At 35.6% G+C, this 23,060-nt stretch overlaps 2 protein-coding genes across 2 annotated transcripts; both read left to right on the forward strand.

The window, feature by feature from the left end:
* The first annotated feature begins 960 nt into the window (after positions 1-960).
* On the forward strand, positions 961-1,860 carry LOC100930652 (vomeronasal type-1 receptor 3-like). The gene has a single exon (XM_003774611.2). The coding sequence runs from the start codon at positions 961-963 to the stop codon at positions 1,858-1,860; it is 900 nt and encodes a 299-aa protein (XP_003774659.2).
* Positions 1,861-15,023: 13,163 nt separating this feature from the next.
* LOC100919806 (vomeronasal type-1 receptor 1-like) lies at positions 15,024-15,923 on the forward strand. Its single transcript, XM_003774367.1, has one exon. The coding sequence runs from the start codon at positions 15,024-15,026 to the stop codon at positions 15,921-15,923; it is 900 nt and encodes a 299-aa protein (XP_003774415.1).
* Positions 15,924-23,060: the final 7,137 nt, after the last annotated feature.

The following is a 23,060-nucleotide window of genomic DNA, read 5'->3' on the forward strand; positions in this document are numbered from 1 at the left end:
AAGAGCTTAATAGGTTTAGGGATAGTAGATATGAAAACAGTAGAGGCCAATAGCATCATCGAAGATGAGAAGGTGGGGAAGTGAAGTAAATGTAAGCAAGAAAAGTTATGACATAAGGTCCTCAACTAAGAAAGTACTATGGCACACAGGAAGAGATGCGAAAATTACTTAGTTTGTGAATGAGCTACCAGTTTAAAAAGTGAAAAATAGAAAAGTGACCTTTTTACAAAGTGTATTCTGAGTGAGATTGATATCAAAATTTAGTATTGGATCTTTTCAGAAACTTTTCCGAATTTCCATTGAAATTCTTCAGAGACAAATAAAGAGGAGCAATAAAGGAGATTATAGAAATCACAGGAACAAATAAATGTACAAGGGACATAGAAATAGTTGATGAAGTCCAATTTAATTTCCTGGTAATATGTAGGAAGGACAAGATTCTATCTGTCACAAGGATGAAGATCAGAGAAAAAAACAGGATAAGAATGAAGGTAATTGTGAATAAAAACAGTTTGAGAGTTCTATGAGTGCTATGTTATTTTTATCATTTAGTTATATTTACATCTTTGTAACTTTGTGGGGTTTTCTTGGGAAAGATACTGGACTGGTTTATTATTTAGTTCTCCTGGAGCAAACATGACTAATCAAGGATCGCCAAATTAGTCAATGTGAGAGACTGCATTAGAACTCAGATCTTCTTGGCACTATGGTCAATACTGTATAGGAGAGATCTTCAGGTATATGAAAAGATAGAATGATAAGATTTTCAACAAACAATGCAATTTTCAATTTCAATAAAAACTCACTAGCCACTGTCTGAGAAACTTGGTGTCTCCTCATGATAACTGAAAAATCATAGAAATTCAGTAGAAAAATGATAGTACGTAACAAGCATATTTTCATGTTTTTATCCATAGGTCTCCTTAAGTTTGACACCAAATCATCTTCATGAGGTAAAGAATGCTGACCTTGGATGAAATTCTGGGGATAGTATACCTGCAACTCACTGTAACTGGATTCCTAGGGAACTTAACTCTTCTCAACCTAAATAGCTTTAATTTCCTGACTGTTCATACATTAAGACCTAAAAATGTAATTATCATCCATTTAGCCTTTTCCAATGCCATGGTACTTCTCTTTAGGGGAATACCTACCATAACAAGGCTTTGGAAGGTAAAATGTGTCCTGGACAGGATCGGGATTAAAATCGTAACATATCTGCAGATAATAACCCGGGGTCTCTCCTTAAACAGCACCTGCCTCTTGAGTGTCTTCCAGGCCATTACTATTAGTCCCAACAACTCCATGTGGGCCCAGCTGAAATTCAAAGCACCAAAGTGCATTATTCCATGCCTTGTTCTATGCTGGATCTTTAATCTACTATTAGATATGCTTATATTTCTACGTTATGACGGTCCAAAGAACAGCACAGTCAGTAAATATGGATGCAACACTGGGTATAGAACTCTAGACATATATAATAATAATCATATAAAATTGGAAATCCTAACATGTGTCTACGATACCATCTTTGCATGCCTCATGATGTCTTCTAGCATCCATATGGTCTTAATTCTATACAGACACAAGAGGAATGTCAATCACATACATAGTAATAGCACCTCCACCAAAGTATCCCCTGAAACTAAGGCAACCCAAGCTATCCTACTTCTAGTGGCCACCTTTGTTTTGTTTAATATATTCAGTCCCATTTTTATTCTGTGTATGTTCTATTTTAAATTCACAAACACTTGGATGATACATACATCAGCCCTTCTCTCTCTTTGTTATCCAACAGTCAGCCCTTTCATTCTGATCAGCATTAGTAACCAGATCCCCAGTTTTTGTGCTCACGGATAATTTGAAAAACTACTCAAACTCCCTTATCCACTAAGGCTGATCCACATAGAAGACCTACTGAGAATTCTTGCAAGGTGGCAGAGCAGATCATAAAATTCAAAACTCTCCAGATTTCACCCACAGCATCTCAGATGCATACAAGGCACTAGCTGGGAAAAACAATGGTCCTCTTAAAACAATTGCACTATATCTGAAGAAAGATATCAGAATATCTGCAGGATAGAGAACTTGAATAGGGAAATGAGAGGGGGGACTTCTGAAATGCTACTCAGAGCAGGAATGACATAAAAATGGAACAATATGGTTATATCTGGGAGGATTTAAAAATGTTCCAAATTTTAAATAAGAAGATGGAATAGAATGGAAGAAATGTATAAAAGGGTGTGTAGATTAGTTTATGGGGGGGTGTTTTTTGTTTTAGTAAAATTTTTTATTTTAATGGTTATTGCTTTATGTTTTCACAATGGGACAGAAAAATTAGATATCAGTATTAGCCCCTCCACAAAAATATCTTCTGAAATCAGAGCAACCCGAGCTATCCTGTTTCTAGTGGCCACCTTTGTTTTCGTTCATGGATTCAGTCCCATTTTCATTCTGTATATTTTTTACATTAAATCCAAAAGCCTGTTGATGATTTATATATATATATATATATATATATATATATATATATATATACACCTCAGCCCTTCTCTCTCTGTCATCCAAAAACTAGCCTTATTATTCTGATCAGCATTAGTATCAAGATCCTTAAGTTTCTGAAAGAGCTGATATATATATTTGAGGCTATAAATTTTATTTGGGCTGGGGCAATTCTTTGTACCACACCTACTGAATAGGCCAAATCAGATATTATATTTATATCTCCTGGATAATAAGTAAGAGCTAGAATGATTGCATACTCATTCTGCTGAGTGAACTGAATAGGAGTTCTGACTACTCTCTTTATATCTCCTATCAATTTCTGAAAATCATTTAAGGTGTTTAGCTTCTCTGGTTCTTAAGGAAAGTTTTTGTACTATAAGCAACTTAGGGTATACTTCATATCCTAAATATTGAAAAGAAGCATGTCTTTGAATTTTTTCTGGAGCTATGTACAGTTGGTAGTTCCTTAGTGCTTTTTTGGTCTTTTGTAGACATGTTTCTAAAATTTATTCCTCAGGTGCACATCCCAATATAACATCCATGTAATGTAATAACATTACTTTAGGAAATGCTTGTCTTACTGGAGTAAGAGCAGCAGCAGCATACATTTGACACATAGTAGGGCTGTTTCTCATTCCCTGTGGCAAAACTGTCCATTCATATCTTTTATAAGGCTCAGCTAAGTTAACACTGGGCACGGAAAAGGCAAATCTTTTTGTATCCCCTCTATCTGGTAGGATAGAATAGAAACAATCCTTAATGTCTATAACCCAAAGAGGCCATTCTCTAGGGAATTCAGTAGGAGATGGAAGTCCAGGCTGAAGAGTCCCCATAGTTTCCATCTGTTCTTTCCTAAATCAGTCAACATCCTCCATTTTCTAGATTTCTTTTTTACAACAAATACTGGGGAATTCCAAGGACTTAGAGAAGGTTGTAAGTATCCTTGGTCAAGTTGCTCCTGTACTATATCTAATAAGGCCTGAATTTTATCGCTACCTAAGGGCCACTGTTTCATCCATACTGGTATATCAGTTTTTCATTAGATAGGAATGGGTGAAAGTGTTGGCAGGCCTTCAACAACAGCCCTGCCTAAAAAACCGAAATACTCATTTTTAACCCTAATTGCTGTAAAACATCTCTTCCCCACAGATTGATGGGGATTTTTTCAGCTATAAAAGGAGTAAAAACTCTTGTTTTGCCTTCAAAACTCCATCTCAAAGGGGCAGCACTAACTTCAGGTGCTGTTGATCCTCCTACGCCAGACATGTAGGTGTCTGCTTTAATCTATGGCCAATGACTGGGGACTTGGCTCCTCTAACTGGGGAAACTCTATTCTCCCCAATTGTAATCCCTTTCTCCCATTAGGTTGTTTCCTGGCTGATTGGTCATGTCTGGATACTGGACTTCTAGGCATTCTCTGGGTGAACCATCGGCTGCCAACATGCCCCAAGTGTTTTTTGCCTGGGGTCCTGGAGCTGGGCCCCTCATCCCGTTACCCTGAACCAGTCTACATTCTGAGGCCCAAAGGAAGCCTTTGTTGCATTTTGGACATGGGGTATTGGGTCTTATTCTCCCACCCTGTTTTCTTATTCTATCTCTATACCCACATTGAGCTTTCAGATGCCCTACTTTACCACATTGAATGCATTGACGAGTCTCTCTGGAAGTTCCTTGCCAGAAGGGACCCTGTCTTCCCATTTGGGGATCTTGGGAAGTCTGCATCACAGCCTGGCTATAAAAGGCATTTTTGCCCACTGTGGCATAGAATCTTATTGGCTCCTCTAAAGGTGCATCCTTGCACAGTCCTTGTATAATTCTTCTGCAAACCTCATTAACATTCTCCTTAGCAAGCTGCCTTATCAAAATGTCTGTTACTGCATTTTCACCATTAGTTTTTGTGAGAGCTGTCTGCAAACGTCCCACAAAGTCAGCAAAGGGTTCATTTGGCTCTTGTGTTATTTTTGTGAAGGCCTCATTCTTGTCATCTTTATTGTGGAGAGAAGCCCATGCTCTGATAGCAGCAGCAGCAATTTGCTCATATGCTGCTATGGAGTAATTAGTCTGTACTGCGATGTCTGCATAAGAATCTACACCTGTTATTTGGTCACAGGTGATTGGAGTATGAATTCCACTTTGACTATTTTGTTGGGCTTGTATCCTACAGAACTCACTATATTCAGAAAGCCACAACAAGTTTTGTCTAGATTCTAAGCATACCCTTGCTATAGATTTCCAGTCATTAGGGGTTAAGATTTCAAAAGCCAAAAATAAATAAATAAATAAAATACAAAGATTTCAAAAGCCAAATTCTGTAATAACATCTTAACATAAGCAAATTTAGCCCCAAAAAGAGTTTAAGGCTTTTTCAGGTTATTGAGGATTTCTATGTCAAAAGGAGCATATTTTCTACTTTTTTGACCTGAAGAGTTAAACTCTTGAATCACCGGAAAAATGTATGGTCATACTCATATGCATCTTTCCCTTCCACTGAGGCTTTGAGTAGAGCCTTTTGCAATCTACTCATAGAAGTGGTTGGGTGCTGGGGAGGAGATGCTGGTGGTGTCACTGCCCCCCCCCCCATCCCCATTATTCCTTCTCCCTCCATCCTGGAAGGTGGAGTGGATGGAGTTGTGTCAATTATCTTACCAGTAGGCTGTGTTAAAGCTGCCTTGTGGGATGGAAAGTCACCACATCCTTGAGCTTCACTTAAATCTCCATGCCCTGTAGGGATATGGTTATTAATCTGTTCTTTATCTTCCTCATTTTCCCCACACTTCCTCACCTGGCTGTTCCTAGAAGTTTTCTTTTTTTCTATAACTTGCAGGATTCTTTAAGGCCAACTGTATTATATTCTATACATAGAATGCTTCAATAGAAATTGAAGGAGAACCTTTTTCATTGTAATATTCAGAGAGTTGTTGTCCTATCAATCTCAAATTATCTGGAGAGATTTGCTCTTCCTCTAAGAACCAAGGGGAGGTGCATTTAATGTACCCAGAAGTCTAGCTATCTGTTCCCAAGTTATAAGTAAACTTTGTCCTTCTGTCAACTTAAGTATGTTTTCTATAGTGCCACTTCAGGGTGGGGGTGAGGATGGGGGAGAATCTTTTCCTAACAACTGTCCCATTTCAGCCAGAAAAGGTTACTAGTTTAGCTCTTAACAAAGAGTTACAGAGAGTCACAGAGAGTGGGCGGGGCCATTCTTTCTCCAAGCTTATATTAATAGAGTATTGTCCAATTGCTATTTAGCCTCATGTGCTTGGGACCTCAGTGCAACAACTCAAGAGCTTCAGCCCATTACACTAAATCAGTATTAATTTATTGCATTTCTCTAAAATGCAAAGGAAACAACTATAAAGTACCACCTTATACTCCTCACAAAAGGAGATTAAGATAACAGAAAAAGACAAAAATCAATGTTGGAGAAGTTTATGGAAAAACTGGGACACTAATGCATTGTTGGGGGACTTATGAAATGGTTCAACAATTCTGGAGAATAATCAGAAACTATGCCCAAAGGGCTATAACATTGTATATGCTCTTTTCACCCAGGAGTTGCATTACTGGATCTGTGTTCCAAGAAAATCATAAAGGAGGTAAAAGGAACCATATGGGCAAAAATGTTTGGAGCAGCTCTCTCTTTTTTTTTTACTAGCAAAGAATCGGAAAATGAATAGAAAATCCATGCATTAGGGAATGGCTGGACAAGTTGTGGTATATATAAGGAATAGAATATGATTATTCTATACAAAGTGATAAACAAGCTGATTTTATAAAGCCTGGAATGATTTACACGAACTCATACTGAGTGAAACAATCAGAACCAAGAATACATTGTACACAATAATAGCAAGAATGTGCAAAGATGAACTATAAAACACTTGGGTCTTCACAGTGGTTCAGTGATTCAAAGCAATTCAGAAAATGCCATCTGAATCCAGAAAAAGAAATAAGGAGCATGAATATAAGTCAGCATATACTATGATCACTTCTTTTTTTCTGTTTTTTATCTCTTTCATGATTTTCTCCCTTATTGGTCTGATTTTCTTCTCCCAAAATAATTCATAAAGCAAAGTGTTTGAAATAAATAGACAAAACATAAAACAAAAAATGAAGTGTTTTGAAATTGTGTTATATATATATATATATATAAATGTATATTATATACGCATAAATATGTATGTGTGTGTATGTAAATTCTTACACTTTACCAAAAATGGAAAATGTTTGACATGCAAAATTTCATTTTCTTTTTGGTCACAATCAACATAGGTGAACCCAATGTCTGGTACATGTTAGGAGCTTTAAAAAGGTTTAATTGAGAAAGAATAAGAGATAAGGAGAAATAGCATGTGACAAACTTTGGTCAGCAAGAAATGTCACTGTTCCTGGCCATGGAAGAACAGTACTCATTTACCATTCCAAAATGAAGGTCAGGCTCATTATGTGGTGAGGTGGGGAAGAAGAGTAGGCCCTGACAATTGAAGAAATTTTAGAATTAACAAGTTAGGTAGCTAGAGACAGAAAAATATAGAGAGGATTAAGTCTGCTCATACAGAGAAAGAAGTTGGGAAAAGAAGTGTGATGTTCTGATCCAACCCCTCAAACCACAGGGTATTTCTTGGAGTTTTGTTCCAAGCATTAGTCTTCCTTTTCTGTAGGGGATAGAAGTTGAAATAATCTTGATCAGAGATGATCATCAGTCCCTAATGTGGAATCAGCCCTCACTTGGGGAGTGGGGCAGTGTGCTAAACTTGACTTTTAGTTTCTTTTCCATTACACAGAAAACAAAATAGGGAGCCTATAGGAACAGTCCTAAAAGACAGACCCAACTGTAGCAATTATACAAGAGAGACTCATCTATTACCAAAGCAGTACATCAATTAGGTGTATAATCCTTTGGCTCACATGCTCTTATTGCATCTTGCTGGGAGTCACTTGACAGGCCTTCATTTCTTCCCTGCTCCCCACCTGCTCATTGATGCTGCACTAGAGACTTTAAGTAATCAATAGTCTAAATCATGTAAACACTTGGGATAAAAGTTCATTTTCTTTTAAATGGGTAGCAGACACACAGTACCATTTCTCTGCAGATGACATGATAATTACAGCCCTGACAGAGAGATGAGCTCAGACACAACCAGCATAATAACTGCATCCCTGATCATCCCCTATATATGACCCACACAGTCCTACAGGCATATTTTCCCACCTAAACACAGATTGCTGCTGTTATACTTTCTGGTGTATTGACAGAGACCAACCTGGTAAGTTGCTATGCCTTAGTACCTGAGACAGAGATCTGTATAACAGGAGAGAATCAATGATTGCATGCTTAGAGTGTAGCCTCAGATCTTACTGAATGAGCTAAATGAAAGTCAGCCACTCCAAAAACTAAGTAGGCACATAGCAATGGTCCAGTCCCTGTGCTGAGTGTGAGGAGATAAAGAAAGGCAAAAGCACTGCCTGCTTCAGGAAGTTCAAAAATTATGGGGATCCCCAACATGCAAAAAACCTAGAAAAGGACGTGAGAGGGCCAGAGAGAGGGGAAGAAAGGGAAAGGGAGAAGGAGTGAGAAATAAGAAAGTAGGAGGTATAATATAGGCATAAAAGAGAAGATGTTTAAATAATGGCTAACTGGCAGAAGAAGGTTTTCAAGAATGTGAGACTTTGACTAAGACCTGAAAGAAGCTAGGCAAGCCAGGACATAGTGATAAAGAGTTTCAAAAGTGCAAGAGAATGAGTGATTCAAAGAAAATAAATCTAATATTCCTGTATCTGCATGAAATCTGTATGCAATAGTCCAAGAAATAACACTCCCCATGACAATGAAAAGAAATAAGGCATGAATTGCCATCTAGAACTAGCATTGAACCTGCTCCAGTGCTGGTTGAATATTTCTCAACTCTTCCTGAAGACCAACTATTTTAAAATCAGCCGGAGTCAGGAATTCGGGTTAGGATAAAATCGTCAGTCTTTATTCTCAGTGAAGAAAGATCGGAGGTGGAAGAGAATGGGCAATAGCAATGTGTGCAGCTGAGTCAAGAAGCTAGCTCGACCAGCAGCCACACGACCAGCAGCTAGAAGTATGGAACCCAGGCTCAATCTCTCCCAGCTTCTCTTCCTGTCTCTCTCTCTGCCTCCACCTACCAAAATCCTCATTTCCTCTACAACACATCAGGACTTGCACAGAGACTGGGCGGGGCCATTGTTTATCCAATCATGTATATTAATAGGGTTTAGTCCAATTACTATTTAGCCTCACTTACTTGGGGCCTCAGTGCATCAACTCAAACCTCAGCCCATTACATCTTCCTGCTCTGGGCTTCACTTAAGGCAGGGCTTCTTGAACATTGCCCACTTTTGACCTCTTTCACCTGAAAAATTTTAAAGCTAATCCATAGATGGAGGTATAAAAATTAAGCATAAAATCCAACATTCACTGATAACAATTCATAATTCTATGACCCCCACATTCAGTTACCAGGCCCCAAATGGGCTTGTGACAACTGCTTAAGAACTGTTGACCTTAGCTTACTCAAAGGCATAGATCAGTGTGAATCTCATTGACAAGAAATTCTGATGCTAAATTATTTTGTCCAAAGAGTATCCCTAGGCACCTGTATGCCAGGGAGTGGTTACATTGGAAGAGGATGGGAAAGAGATAGTTTTATTTAGTGTGTCTCTGTCTTGAGGAATAGCACGTTTGGCATATAAGCATAGATCTGTTAATGAGCACAGGACTTGCCTCCTGTCTCATGATTTAACGTGGCATGTTCCGGGTCTGCAATTTCTTACTGGATTTGGAAAGGAGTATAACAATAAAGACCCCTGGCTTCTGTTCTCAACTTTTCCTTGTCCTAATCCATTACCTTTCCTTAATGAGGCCCAATATGCTTCTCTGTGTGGAGAGGATGGGAGAAAAATAAAATGATGCAAATTAGAATGTGTTTAAAAATACATGTGACCATTTCTTCTTACATTAAAAATAATGTTCACCATATGGGGCAGAAGAACTTCTCTGCCCTCCACTAACAACAATATTGTCCAAACTCTGTTTTCATTATTGAAAAAAAAAATTAAATAGTAATAATTTGGATCAAATAAGTCAAAGGATCACTCCGTATCTAGAGGCTATAATGGAAACTCCACTCAGTTAAGAAAAGAAATTTTGTCAGTGACTAACAAACATAAAGATTCTCAGCAAAGCAAATTACTTCCCTAGTTCATTCATGAATGAGGGGCTTTTGAGGTTGAAGGTTTCTTTAAATTTGATTCTTTTTCCTAAGGAAGAAAAAGTACAGTTCAGGTAGAAGCAATTGTCTAGCAGACATGATAGCTGAGATGCTGCTTAGGAAATGCCTGTGTGTAAATTTTTTAAAGCATTATTATATTGTGATTAAATGGAGCTTAAAATTAATTTCTAAGAAACTCTTGTATTTTTATACATTAGTCTCTGAAGTTAGAAAGAGAGATTTTAATTATATGTTAGAGTCTGATGTTAAAAGATCAAGGTGGATAATTTACACTACCTGCAACACCATAAAATACAAAATAACATAAAAACAACAAACAGATATGTAGGGAAAACATTACTGGGATAGGCCCATATTCTAAATTGAAATTCTTATTCCAAAAATATTTCTTTAAAACACACAATGTTTAAAGAAATATGCAAAAAAAAAAAACTGTGATCAAACAAAAGACAAAAGACATTATTTGCTCTCTCAGAAGCTCACGGTACAATGGGAGAGACTACATACAAACTGATATCAACAAATTATTTATTTACAAAATTAAAGAGTGATGTCAACAGAGGGAAGGTGCTGGCATTTTCGAGTATAGAGAAATATTTCTTGAAAACAGATAGGATTTTAATTAAGGTTTTCAATAGTCCAGATGTAGAGAAGCCATAGAGAAGGAGATTGAAATCATCTCAACCATGTGTAGGTCCAGCAAAAATCTGGATTCCAGAGGTTCAGCTTCTTGTTCAAGGAACATCAAGAAAGCCAATTTTCCTTCCTTGCAGGCTATATGGTGACGGATATGGTTTAAGAAAACTAGGAGTGTTAGGAGGGGCCAGATTTTGAAGGGATTTGAATTAAAGATATGAATTTTATATTTTCCGGAATGGAATAAAATGTAATTGTACCTTACTGAAAAGGAGAGTTGATAACATTAGATCAACACTGTAGAAAGGTCAGTTTGACAGGTGAGTGGAAGAAGAACTAAAGTAGAGAGAGATCTAATTCAGAGAGACGATCTAGCAGTCTGCAACATTTATTTGGGCATGAGATAATGAAATCCTACACCAGGGTCATCATAATGTCAGATAGAAAAGTGCCATTAAGACATGACATAAATATAAAATTAAGAGGATTTGGCAAAAAAATGATCATGGGTGTTAGGATGGGAAAAGAACTCATGAATAAATGGCATGTTTCAAGACAAAGTGACAAAAAAAGATGTTGGCAATATTAACAGGAATAAGGAAATATGAAAGAGGAAAGTTTTTGAGAGAAAGATAATAAATTAAGCCTTTTAAATATTAATTTTAAGACAGCTATGGAACATTCATTATGAGATATAGGAAATTCAGTTATGGATGTAAGAATGGCAGTCAGGAAAGAGGATAGCTCCAGGTTAATAGATTTTATAATCAATATAGAGATAATTCTTGTATTCATGGAATGATAATGATTTCAGCAAATAGAATACTATAGAGAAAAAGAAAAGCCCTAGCATAAGAAGTGGGAAGCATACATCAACCATCCAAGGCTGGATTGTGAGATAAATTAAAATCCAGCAAAGGAGACTAGGAAGTAGCAGTCAAATTAGCAGGAGAAGAACCAAGACTATAGCCATGAAAAATCAAGAAAGTAAACAGAATAAAATACATGATAATCAACAGTTCCAGAAGCAACAGATAAATACCAATGAATGTGGGCTGAAAAGAGGGCATAAGAGTGAGCATTTAAGAGACCATTAGTAAATTTGTACACCAAAGTTCTAGTTGAATAGAAACTAATCATATTGTTGAGTGTTAAGAAAATAAGAGGAAATAAGAAGAAATAAAGGGAAGGCACTAATTGTATAAGATCTTCTCAAGGAATTGAGACATAAAAAGAGGAGGAGATATTTTCTGAGGATTTGGAAGACAATGGAAAAGTTGGACTCAGTAGATAAAAGGCAAGGTTATAAGGAATGGTTGAAAACAATTTAAAATGAGTATTTTATTTTTTTATTATTTATTATAGCTTTTATTTACAAAAAACAAGCCTAGATAATTTTTTCAACATTGGCCCTTGCAAATCTGTTCCAAATTTTCCTCTCTTTACCCCCACCCTCTCCCGTAGAGGGCAGGTGATCCAATACATGTTAAATATGATAAAATATATGTTAAATCCCAGACACACACACACACACACACACAAATATAAAATAGTATTTTAGAGGGAAGAATTTTCTTGGAAAGTTGGCACACAATGACATCAAGGTCACATATAGAGAAAATGGCAAGGAAAAGGGCTACCTCATTAAAGGAGAAAAGAATGAAAGGAATGATAGTTGGAAATGGCATTTTAGAGACATGAGACATAAAATAGTGGAAAACAAAGAGCACTAATCAAGTTTTTAGTGACATACTGCACAAGGTTTGCATGTGAGAGATTGGCGATGGGAAAGTCTTGGGACTTATAGGATGAGTGAACGATGTCTCAATTCTGAATGTTGAAAATATTGTCTTTGTCCTAGGGACTAAGACCATACTATGGAACTTAATTTGCAGGAAAGTCAATCAATGATTTTACCCCAAATTCACTGAGAAACTTGAATAGGATCAAATGCAGAAAATGATAGGAATAATTGATGACTAGTTTTTCTAGGAAAAGAAATTAATAGGTTAAGGGATAGTAGATATGAAAACAGTAGAGGTTAATAGCATCATCAAAGATGAGAAGGTGGGGAAGCGAAGTGCATGCAAGCAAGAAAAGTTATGACATAAGGTCCTCAAATAAGAACGTACTATGGCATACAGGAAGGGATGCAAAAATTATTTAAAGTAGTTTGCGAGTGAGCTACCAGTTTAAAAAGTGAAAAATAGAAAATTGATCTTTTGCGAAATGGATTCTGAGTGAGATTAGATACCAAAATTTCTTGTTGGATCTATTCAGGAACTTTTCTAGATTTCCATTGAAATTCTTCTGAGACACATAAAGAGGAGCAATAAATGGAGATTATAGAAATCCCAGGAACAAATGTACAAGGGACATAGAAATAGTTGATGAAGTCCAATTTAATTTCCTGTATATGGACCTTGCTTGTAATATGAAGGAATGACAAGATTTTAGCTGTCACAAGGATGAAGATCAGAGAGACGATAACAAAAAGTATAAGAATAAAGGTAATTATACTATATTAGTATATTAGTATATTAGACTATAGCCATGAAAATCTAGAAAGTAAAGATGATAAACTAAATGGTAATCAACAGTTCCAGAAGCAACAGATAAATATCAATGGAAGAGTGCTGAGAAGAGGCCAAAAGAGTGAGCATTTAAGAAACAATTAGTAATTTTGTACACAAAAGTTCTGGTTGAATACAAACTCAGAAATCAGGTTGTTGGTTGTTAAGAAAATAAGAAAAAATAAAGGGAAGGCACCAATTAATTGTATAAGATATTCTAGAGGAATTGAGCCACAAAAAGAAGAGGAGAGTTTATGAGGATGTGGGAGATAAAGGAAAATCTGGAATCAGTAGATAAAAGGTTAGGACATAAGGAACGGTTGAAAATAATTTAAAATTAGAATTTTTTATTTTTATTTATTTATTATAGCTTTTTATTTACAAAATATATGCATGGATAATTTTTTTAACATTGGTCCTTGCAAAATCTTCTGTTCCAATTTTTCCCCCCTTCACTTTACCCCCTTCTCTAGATGGCAGGTGATCCAATACATGTTAAATAATGTTTAAATATATGTTAAATCCAATATATATATATATATATATATATATATATATATATATATACATATAAATAGCATTTTAGGGGGAAGAATTTCCTTGAAAGATGGTACACAATGCCATCGAGGTTGCATACAGAGGAAATGGCAAGGATAAGGGATATCTAGAGGAGAAAAGAATGAAAGGAATGATAGTTGGACATGGCATTATAGGGACAAGAGACATAAAAAAGGTGGAAACACTAACCAAGTTTTTAGTGACATAATGCACAATGTTTGCATGTGAGAGAGTGGCCATGGGTAAGTCCCGGTACTGATTGGATGAGTGAACAGTGGGTCAATTCCAGATGTTGAAAATATAGTCTTTCTCCTAAGGACTAAGTCTATACTATGGAATTTTATTTACAAGAAATTCAGTCAATGATTTTTCCCCAAATTCACTGAGAAACTTGAGTAGGATCAAATGCAGGAAATAATAGAAATAATTGATGACTGAGTTTTCTAGGAAAAGAGCTTAATATGTTAAGGGATGGTAGAGATGAAAATAGCAGAGGTTAATAGCATCATCAAAGATGAGAAGGTGGTGTAGTGAAGTGAATATAAGCAAGAAAAGTTATGACATATGGTACTCAACTAAGAAAGTTGATGACCTCAACTTATGATACAAGGTCCTTAAATAAGAAAATACTATGGCACACAGGAAGTAATGAAAAATTTACTTAAAGTAGTTTGAGAGTGAATTACCAGTTTAAAAAGTGAAAAATAGGAAATTGACCTTTTTCCAAAGTGGATTCTGAGTGAGATTAGATATCAAAATTTAGTACTGGATCCATTCAGAAACTTTTAGGCATTTCCATTGAAGTTCTTCAAAGACACATAAAGAGGAGCAATTAATGGAGATCATAGATATCCCAGGAACAAATATAGAAGGGACATAGAAATAGTTGATGAAGTAGAATTTAATTGCCTGGATATGGACCTTGTAATATGAAGGAAAGAAAAGATTTAGCTGTCACAAGGATGAAGATCAGAAACAAAAAAATGGCATAGGAATGAAGGTCATTGTGAAAATTCATTGGAGACCATGTTCTATATTGTTTTTATCATTCATATCATTATATATATATATATATATATATATATATATATATATATATCTTTCTGTATTTGTGGGGTTTTCTTGGGAAAAATACTTGACTGGTTTGTTATTTACTTTTCTTTAAGCAAACATAACTAATCAAGCATCACACAATTAGTAAATGTGAGAGACTGCATTTGAGCTCAGATCTTCTTGACACTATGGTCAACACTATATTGGAGAGATCTTCAGGTATATGGAAAGATAGAATAATAGAAGATTTTCAATAAAGAACGGAATTTTGAATTTAAATAATAACTCACTAACCACTGTCTGAGAAACTTTGTTGTTCCTCATGATAGTTGAAATCATAGAATTTCAGTGGGAAAACCATAGTACGTAACAAGCATATTTTCATGTTTTTACCCATAGGTCTCCTTGACTTTGACACCCAATCATCTTCATGAGGTAAAGAATGCTGACCTTGAATGAAATTCTGGGGATAGTATACCTGCAACTCACTGGAATGGGAAGCCTGGGAAACTTAATTCTCCTCATCCTAAATAGCTTTAATTTCTTGACTGCTCATAAAGTAAGACCAAAAAATGTAATTATCATCCACTTAGCCTTTTCTAATGCCATGGTACTTCTCTTTAGGGGAATACCTACCATAACAAGGCTTTGGAAGGTAAAATGTGTCCTGGACAAGAGTGGGATTAAAATCATAACATATATGCAGACAATAACCCGGGGTCTCTCCTTATATAGCACTTGTCTCTTGAGTGTTTTCCAGGCCATTACTATTAGTCCCAACAACTCCATGTGGGCACAGCTGAAAATTAAAGCAACAAAGTTCATCATTCCATGCATTGTTCTATGCTGGATCGTTAATCTACTCTTAGATATGCTTGTATTTCTACATCGTGATGGTCCAAAGAACAGCACAGTCACTAAATTTGGATGCAGCACTGGGTATAGAGCTCTAGACATATATAATAATAATAATATAAAATTTGAAATCCTAACTTGTGTCCACGATACCTTCTTTGTATGCCTCATGATGTCTTCTAGCATCCATATGGTCTTAATTCTATACAGACACAAGAGGAATGTCAATCATATACATAGTAATAGCACCTCCACCAAAGTATCCCCTGAAACTAGGGCAACCCAAGCTATCCTACTTCTAGTGGCCACCTTTGTTTTGTTTAATATATTCAGTCCCATTTTTATTCTGTGTATGTTCCATTTTAAATTCACAAACACTTGGATGATACATACATCAGCCCTTCTCTCTCTTTGTTATCCAACAGTCAGCCCTTTCATTCTGATCAGCATTAGTAACCAGATCCCCAGTTTTTGTGCTCATGGATAATTTGAAAAACTACTCAGTCTCCCTTACCCTGTAATGCTGATCCACATAGAAGACCTACTGACAATTCTTGCAAAGTGGCAGAGTATAGAATAGAATTCAAAACTCTCCAGATTTCACCCCCAACATCTCAAATGCATACAGGGCACTAGTTTGGAAAAACAATGGTCCTCTTAGGACAATTGCAGTATATCTGAAGAAAGATACCAGAATATCTCCAGGCTAAAGAACTTGGATAGATAGAAGGAGAGGGGGCAGTTCTGAAATTCTACTCAGAGTAGGAATGACATAAAGATGGAACAATACATTTATATCTGGGAGGATATAAAAATGTTCTAAATTTTAAAGAAATAAGAAGATGGAATAGAATGGAAGACATGTATAGAAGGGTGTGTAGATTAACAGGAATAGGATAAAGTGTGTAGTTGGGGGGTTGTTTTAGCAAAATCATTTATTTTAATGGACATTGTTTTATGAATCACATTGAGAGAGAAAAATCAGATATCAGTAGTAGCCCCTCCACAAAATATCTTCTGAAATTAGGGCAACCCAAGCTATCCTACTTCTAGTGGCCACCTTTGTTTTTCTTAATTGTAAAGGGCTGAAACTCTGAATAGGTGCACTGGAATCAGACAACTGAGCACCTAAAGCTAATTATCTATTGGACGATACTCTATTAGCATATGCTTGGAAAATGGCCCTTCCCACTATTCTGTGCTGGCTGGATCTTTTGGTGTATACAGATAATCATAGAAGGGATTAGGGGGTGGAGTAAGACTAGCCAGAGTCACTTTGAGGGTGGATAAGGAGAAAAGAGGTTGCGGAGAGCTTGTGTCCATCCCCTTCTCTTCTCCCTCTGAAGACCAAGAATAAAGACCAAGGACTTTTACTTATCCTGACTCTGGCTGATTCTAAGGCATCCAGGGTGCTAACCTGGACTCCACGCTTAATGTATTCAGTGCCATTTTTATTCTCTATATTTTTTACATTAAACCCACAAGTCTTTGGATGATACACACACACACCTCAGCCCTTCTCTCTTTGTCATCCAAAAGCCAGCCTTTTTATTCTGATCAGCATTAGTAACTAGATCCTTAGTTCTTCTGCTTTTTAAGAGTTTAAAAGTTACTGAATCTCCCTTACTGTGTAATGCACATCCACATAGAATATGTACAGAGGATTCTGGGAAGATAACAGAATAGATTAAAAAATTCCAAGTTCTCCTGATTTCTTCCACAAACTAGCTTCAGTAACATCTCTAGGTGAATGTGGAGGGAAAAAATACCAGCCAAGATAGGGAGCAGGACAGTGGTCCTCCTGACAACTGGAGCAGATCTGATAAACAAAAGATATCTAGGCTCCAGGCTAGAAAGTTAGTTAGAGGGAACAAAATATATCCAGAAGAGTATAAAAAGTATTTAAATCTATAAAGAAATAAGAGCATGAAAGTGGACTGAGGGAGGGGAATAGAAGTATAAGTAGATTAACACGAATGGGATAAAGAGAGAGGGAAAGAGTATGGGAAAGAGCAAAAGGGAGTGAAAGTTGAATTGAAGTTTGTTTAAGTAATAGCAAGGCAAGATAGCTGGTAGAAATAAAGTAGAGGAGTCAGCAGTGAAAGAAAATAAGAGATACATACAAGCATAATAATGATCAGAAGAATTTATTACAATATATTACAATAAAATGAGTGTAGTAATCATTAATTTCAGTCAAAGTTAAAGCTAATATAGGTTTATGTAAAAGAGAAAAATCAGGAAATTGTACTATAGGTCAATATATTGTGCAGTAATGTTTTAGACTACTTGAAATACAAGAGAGAATAAGGGTATGTTATAAGAAAAGATATCTCAATGGATTTAGAAAAATATGGAAAACGTGAGATTTATAAAGGATGGTGACATCTATGTTCAGAGAAACAGGACAAACAAGCATAGTATAGCATTACATAAATGTATATGAATGTATTTATGTCTATGAGTATAAGTATCTATTTATATGGATATATATACAATTAAGCAAAAACGTATTCATACACACAGAGACATATAGGTGTATTTTTGTGTTTCTGTGTGTATGAATACATTTTTGTTTAACTGTAGCCTGCTTGGGGGACATGGAGGAGCAGGAAATGGGGGGGAAAGAAGAAAGTTAAAAATGCACAGAAAGAAAAAAGCCTACAAAGTAGCAAAGAAAAGATGGACAACTCTGAATATAATATGTATTATTTATTATATAGGCTTTCTTCAGTTATATTTATTGCTTCATATTTTGAATCTTCTCCTTTGTTATGCTGTACCTATTACAAAGTTTTATTTTTCTCTTTTGTATTCATGTTTTCAATAAATTAATTATTTTAAAAACAAAGAAAGAAAACATATAAGGCCTAAAGAGTTTAAAAGAGTTTTAACTGGGATGGAACACTGAAGTAAGTACATCTAGACCAGTCATTCAATTCTTTCACTCACTTTCCATATATTCTTGAATAATTATACTCATCTTTAACCTCCAGTTTCATCATTTTAGAAAAGAAAGAGTTTGACTTAGGTAAGTTCAAAGTATTATTGCCATCCTGGATGCAATGCCTTAGTCTGTGCACCAATTTATGAAAGACTCCTGACTACACAGAAATCTATAATAGACATCCCATTCATTCTGCTTGGGGATAGAAGCAAGTTGGGGCATCTGCTTAGTGTTCCCTGACCAGAATGGGGCCTTAAAACTAGGAGAGACTGACTGGCTGAGAGGTCCAGTAATAAAATTGCTGTATATATTGGGATTTTTTTTATTTATATTGTCATCCAATATATTCAAAACTTACTTTCTGATAAAATCTAAAGTTTTTGCCTCTAATAAAAGTAAATAATGATATTAAATGTTTTAGTAATTATTCTTAGATTATCAAGCTGGATATTTTGCACTTGGAAAAAACCTCAGCACATAAGAACCAGAGAGAAAAATAATGGAAAAAAAGCCAGACTTGCAATGGTAATCAATTGTATAGGGGAAGGCCCCCAGTTCTCATGGAATAGTCATCATTCCTCACCTAAAAATGATCACCACAATTAAGCCTCTTCTGAGTACAAAGACACCCTAACAGGAGGCAGGAGGGGATAGATAATATAAACATAAGATTCATCTCCTGCTGTCTCAGAACTTGGAACCTGGTGGGAAGCAAATGATAAGACAGAATCCAATTACTATATGATTTTTAAAAATGTGATCGGAATCAAGAGATAAACCAGGAGATAGATAAAACCCATGAATTTAAACTTTGGCATATTCTTTAATTTCCCCTTATTTAACTTCCTTAGAAAATATTCTCTTTGTTTTAATTGGCCACAGTCTAGGTTCTCAACCACCCATTCCAATCCATTCACATCTGAACTGAGAACTAAGACAAACAAAACAATTACAAAAATATATAGGTGATTGAAACAATTTTCCATATTGAGTACACGCATACACACACACACACACACACACACATATATATATATATGCAACCATGTCTACATGCCTACGTATGCATACATCTGTATATACAAGTAGATATAGACATTCATACATGCAAACATACACATGAATTTGTAGAGAGGGGCTATGTCTAACAAAGAGAAGGGCCACATATGATGTAACTCTAAAAAACAATACCATGTAGGAAAAGGTTTTTTAAAAGTACTTATGTTATATGAATGAGGTGTAAGAGGAAGAATTGATACAGGGGAATTAGAATGGGGAAGAAGGCTTATATACCCCTAGCAGGAATCCTGGGGATCTCTGAAATTCTTTTAAATGGTCTACAAATTCAAAAATAGTTTTTATTTCCCATATGGTAAATGTCTATAAATTTAATCCAGATAAACAAAAAGGCTCCTCAATAATTTTTAATAGGATAAAGATACTGAAAACAAAAATTTGAGAACCACTAGTTAAGTAATAGCAAAGCAAGATAGGTAAAAAGAAAGGGGAGAAGTCAGCAATGGTAGGAAATAAGAGAAACATACAAACATAGAAATAATGATCAGGAGTAGAATTTATTAGGGAAAAAAGCAGGGACAGTGATCATTGATCTCAAAGTTAAAGCAAAAATAGATTTATCAAAAAAAGAATATTTGGAGAACTATACTATAAGATTAATCAGTATGGCTTTAGACTATTTATAATACCTACTTTGTATAATTTTGCAATATTGCTATGTTGTAGGAAATAATGAGGAATTGGTAGATTTAAAAAATATGGAATGACTTACACTGTTGAAGGATATTATCCACCTTTGAAGAAACAGAGGACAAAGCATAGAACATCCTCACATAGATGTATATGAATGTATATATTCTATATATGCAAGATTATAGATATCTGTATATGTATATATATATAAACATCTACATTTAATGGAAGTCATGCACAGCAGAGAAGAAAGAAAACTTACAAGGAAGCAAAGTAAAGATGGACAGCTCTGAACATAATATGAACTATTTGTTCCATAGATTTTCTTCAAAATGGAATTTATTGTTTCATATTTTGAATCCTGGCATATGTTCAGCTATACACATGAAAATTTATTTTCTGTATTTTTCCTTTTTGTTTAGTATTTAACTTTCAAATAAACAAAATTTTAAAAGAGAACTGGAGTGAAGAGAGAGAATATAATGGACCAAATATGAGTAACATCAGATCAGAGGAAGTAAGGAAAAGAAACTCTCCACAAATGGCCTCCATTTGTTAAGAGCCAAGATGCTTGACTGGAAGAGTAGGAGAATTTGGTTGTTTGAGACATTTGAGAACATTCTTAAAGATTCCTCAAAGTACTGGTGAGAATGATAGAGTAAGTGGATTCAGAAAGCACAAAATATTTGCCTTTTAATTTTGAAGGCTACAGCTGAGATAACAGAACAAAAATTTGCATTAAACTCAATCATCATGGTATCTCAGTTTCTTCCAGCTCTTTTCATGAGCACATGATAATATACAAAGCAAATTTGGGGGAGAGAGAGGGAAGGAAGATTGGAGGGAAAATTCACAATTCTAAGAAGGAGAGAATAAGTGTGTAATGCTGAGATGATCAGAAATCACAGACATATCTCTTCCCTTTGTAAGCAAAATCCTCAATCTCAGTGATGTGCTCCCAAAACTGACATGCTGCGTCTTTAAAGGTTATATATTTTCACAGATGAAGAAAAGATGGCCATGCAATATTGTATGAAGATTGTAAGAATTCTGAACATCTCAAAAACAATGCTAGGAATGCCCAGTACAGAACTGTTTGTCTGTTAGACAATAGACTGTTAGAGATAGACACAAAGCTACATATTTTACAAAGCCTTCTACTTGACAACAAATGTGGTCTAAATGACCATTTGAAGTAATCCTTTTTAACAAAGTGAAGGAAGCCATCCTGTGTGGAGTCAATTTTTCAAAGATCTCTCATTGAAAATTGTGGGAAAGTGTTTTATTTCACATTTACTGAATACCAGCCAAACTATAGTTCTATTTAAGGTTTTTGAATAGTTGAAGATATTCAACTCCATCTAAGAAAATGAATTAGTACTCATTTGGCACATCTATCCATATCTCCAATTCCTGAAGGATCTTTGAGCTTTAGGGGAATAGTAAGTGCTAACCGTGCATATACTCTTTTATAGGCCCACACACACACAAAAAAAAAAAAAAAACTAATTGCACAATACCCTATGGCACAATACCCTTAACAGAGCCTTCAGCAATTCTAAAAAAATTCCTAGGCTTAAAGATTTTTATATTTTGAAAATCAAACTCAGATCACGGGGGCTGTCAACAGAATGAAACTAGGCCCTAACCTGGTGATGTCTGGAACTAAACAGAACAGGAAAAAAACAGGTAAATCAGGATTCAAAAGAAGTTTGTTTTTGTTTTTGTTTTTTGTTTTTTTTTCTTTGTTTGTTTTTGCTGAGGCAAAATTCTGGTACCTCAGTGGTACCAAATTTTGTCTTAATTTGTATTTCTCTGATCAAGAATGATTTAGAACATCTTTTTATATGACTAGAAATGGCTTTAATTTCTTCTTCTAAAAATTGCTTGTCCATTCCTTTTACCAATTATCAATTGGATAATGGCTTGTATTATCTATATATTTTAGAAATAAGGCCTTTAACAGAACCCTTGAATGTAAACATTTTCTCCAGTTTATGGCTTCCCTTCTAATTTTGTGTGCATTTGTGTGTACACAAATTTTTAAATTAATATAATCAAAATTATCCATTTTGCATTCCATAATTTCTCAAGTTCTTCTTTACAAAGGATTGTCTTTTTGCCAAACTGAAAACACAGTTTACTTGCTGGGTCTTAGCTTTTAGAAAATGGAATCTTTCCTAAGATCCTGACATTTCCCCCTTTTGATCAAAGGGACAGAATCTAAAAGAACTGCAACTGTTCAGGCCAATAAAGGAGAAACAAGTATTAGCCAAGATGCCATAAGAGTCCAGTTGAACCAGGACAAGATGTTGAGTTAGATCTTGTCTAGCCAGTTTGCTTGGAAGCAGAAAAGAGATGGGGGCCAAAATTGTAGAGGGAGAAAATGTCAACACAAGCTTGTGGTAGGGCTTTGAACACATAACACATAACAAAAGGCACATAACAAAAGGAAAGAGGAATAAAAAGGAGTTTAGGAAGGCATATACAGACACTATCTGGAATCTTGGGACAGCTGTTTAATCTAGATGGCAGATGCTTCTGAGTCTGTTCTAGACTAATCTTAAGGTTCCCAGAGGGTTTTACTCCAGAAAAGGGCTTTCTTCAGATCATTCAGGAGTTTATACCCACAAGTTTGGCAGCTATGTTATCTGAAGGATTAGGGGCCTTAGAAAGATTGAGTGAGAAAATTCCTTCCATCAGTCTTTGGATCAGAGTTTTTGGTCAGCACAACATAGGTCCCTGGTTAAAATATCTAAACAGCACATAGAGATAATCTAGTTTTTCAGCTATGTAGCTCTAGGTTCAAAAAATGCAATAAACTCATGAATGAATAATCATAAACATATTCAGATATAAAAACAAGCATGTTTGCTGTGGAAAGAATAGCTCTGGGGAAAACCATCACCAAACAGGAGAACAAAAAGCCTTCTGTTTTCCTATAACCAGTTCATGGGTAAGCCTCTG

This window comes from Sarcophilus harrisii, chromosome 6 (genome assembly GCF_902635505.1).
Source record: "Sarcophilus harrisii chromosome 6, mSarHar1.11, whole genome shotgun sequence".
NCBI classification, from domain to species: Eukaryota; Metazoa; Chordata; class Mammalia; order Dasyuromorphia; family Dasyuridae; genus Sarcophilus; species Sarcophilus harrisii.

Excerpts from the sequence above, each read along its gene's own strand:
- LOC100930652 (XM_003774611.2), top strand. The coding sequence starts at position 961 with ATGCTGACCTTGGATGAAATTCTGGGGATAGTATACCTGCAACTCACT.
- LOC100919806 (XM_003774367.1), top strand. The coding sequence starts at position 15,024 with ATGCTGACCTTGAATGAAATTCTGGGGATAGTATACCTGCAACTCACT.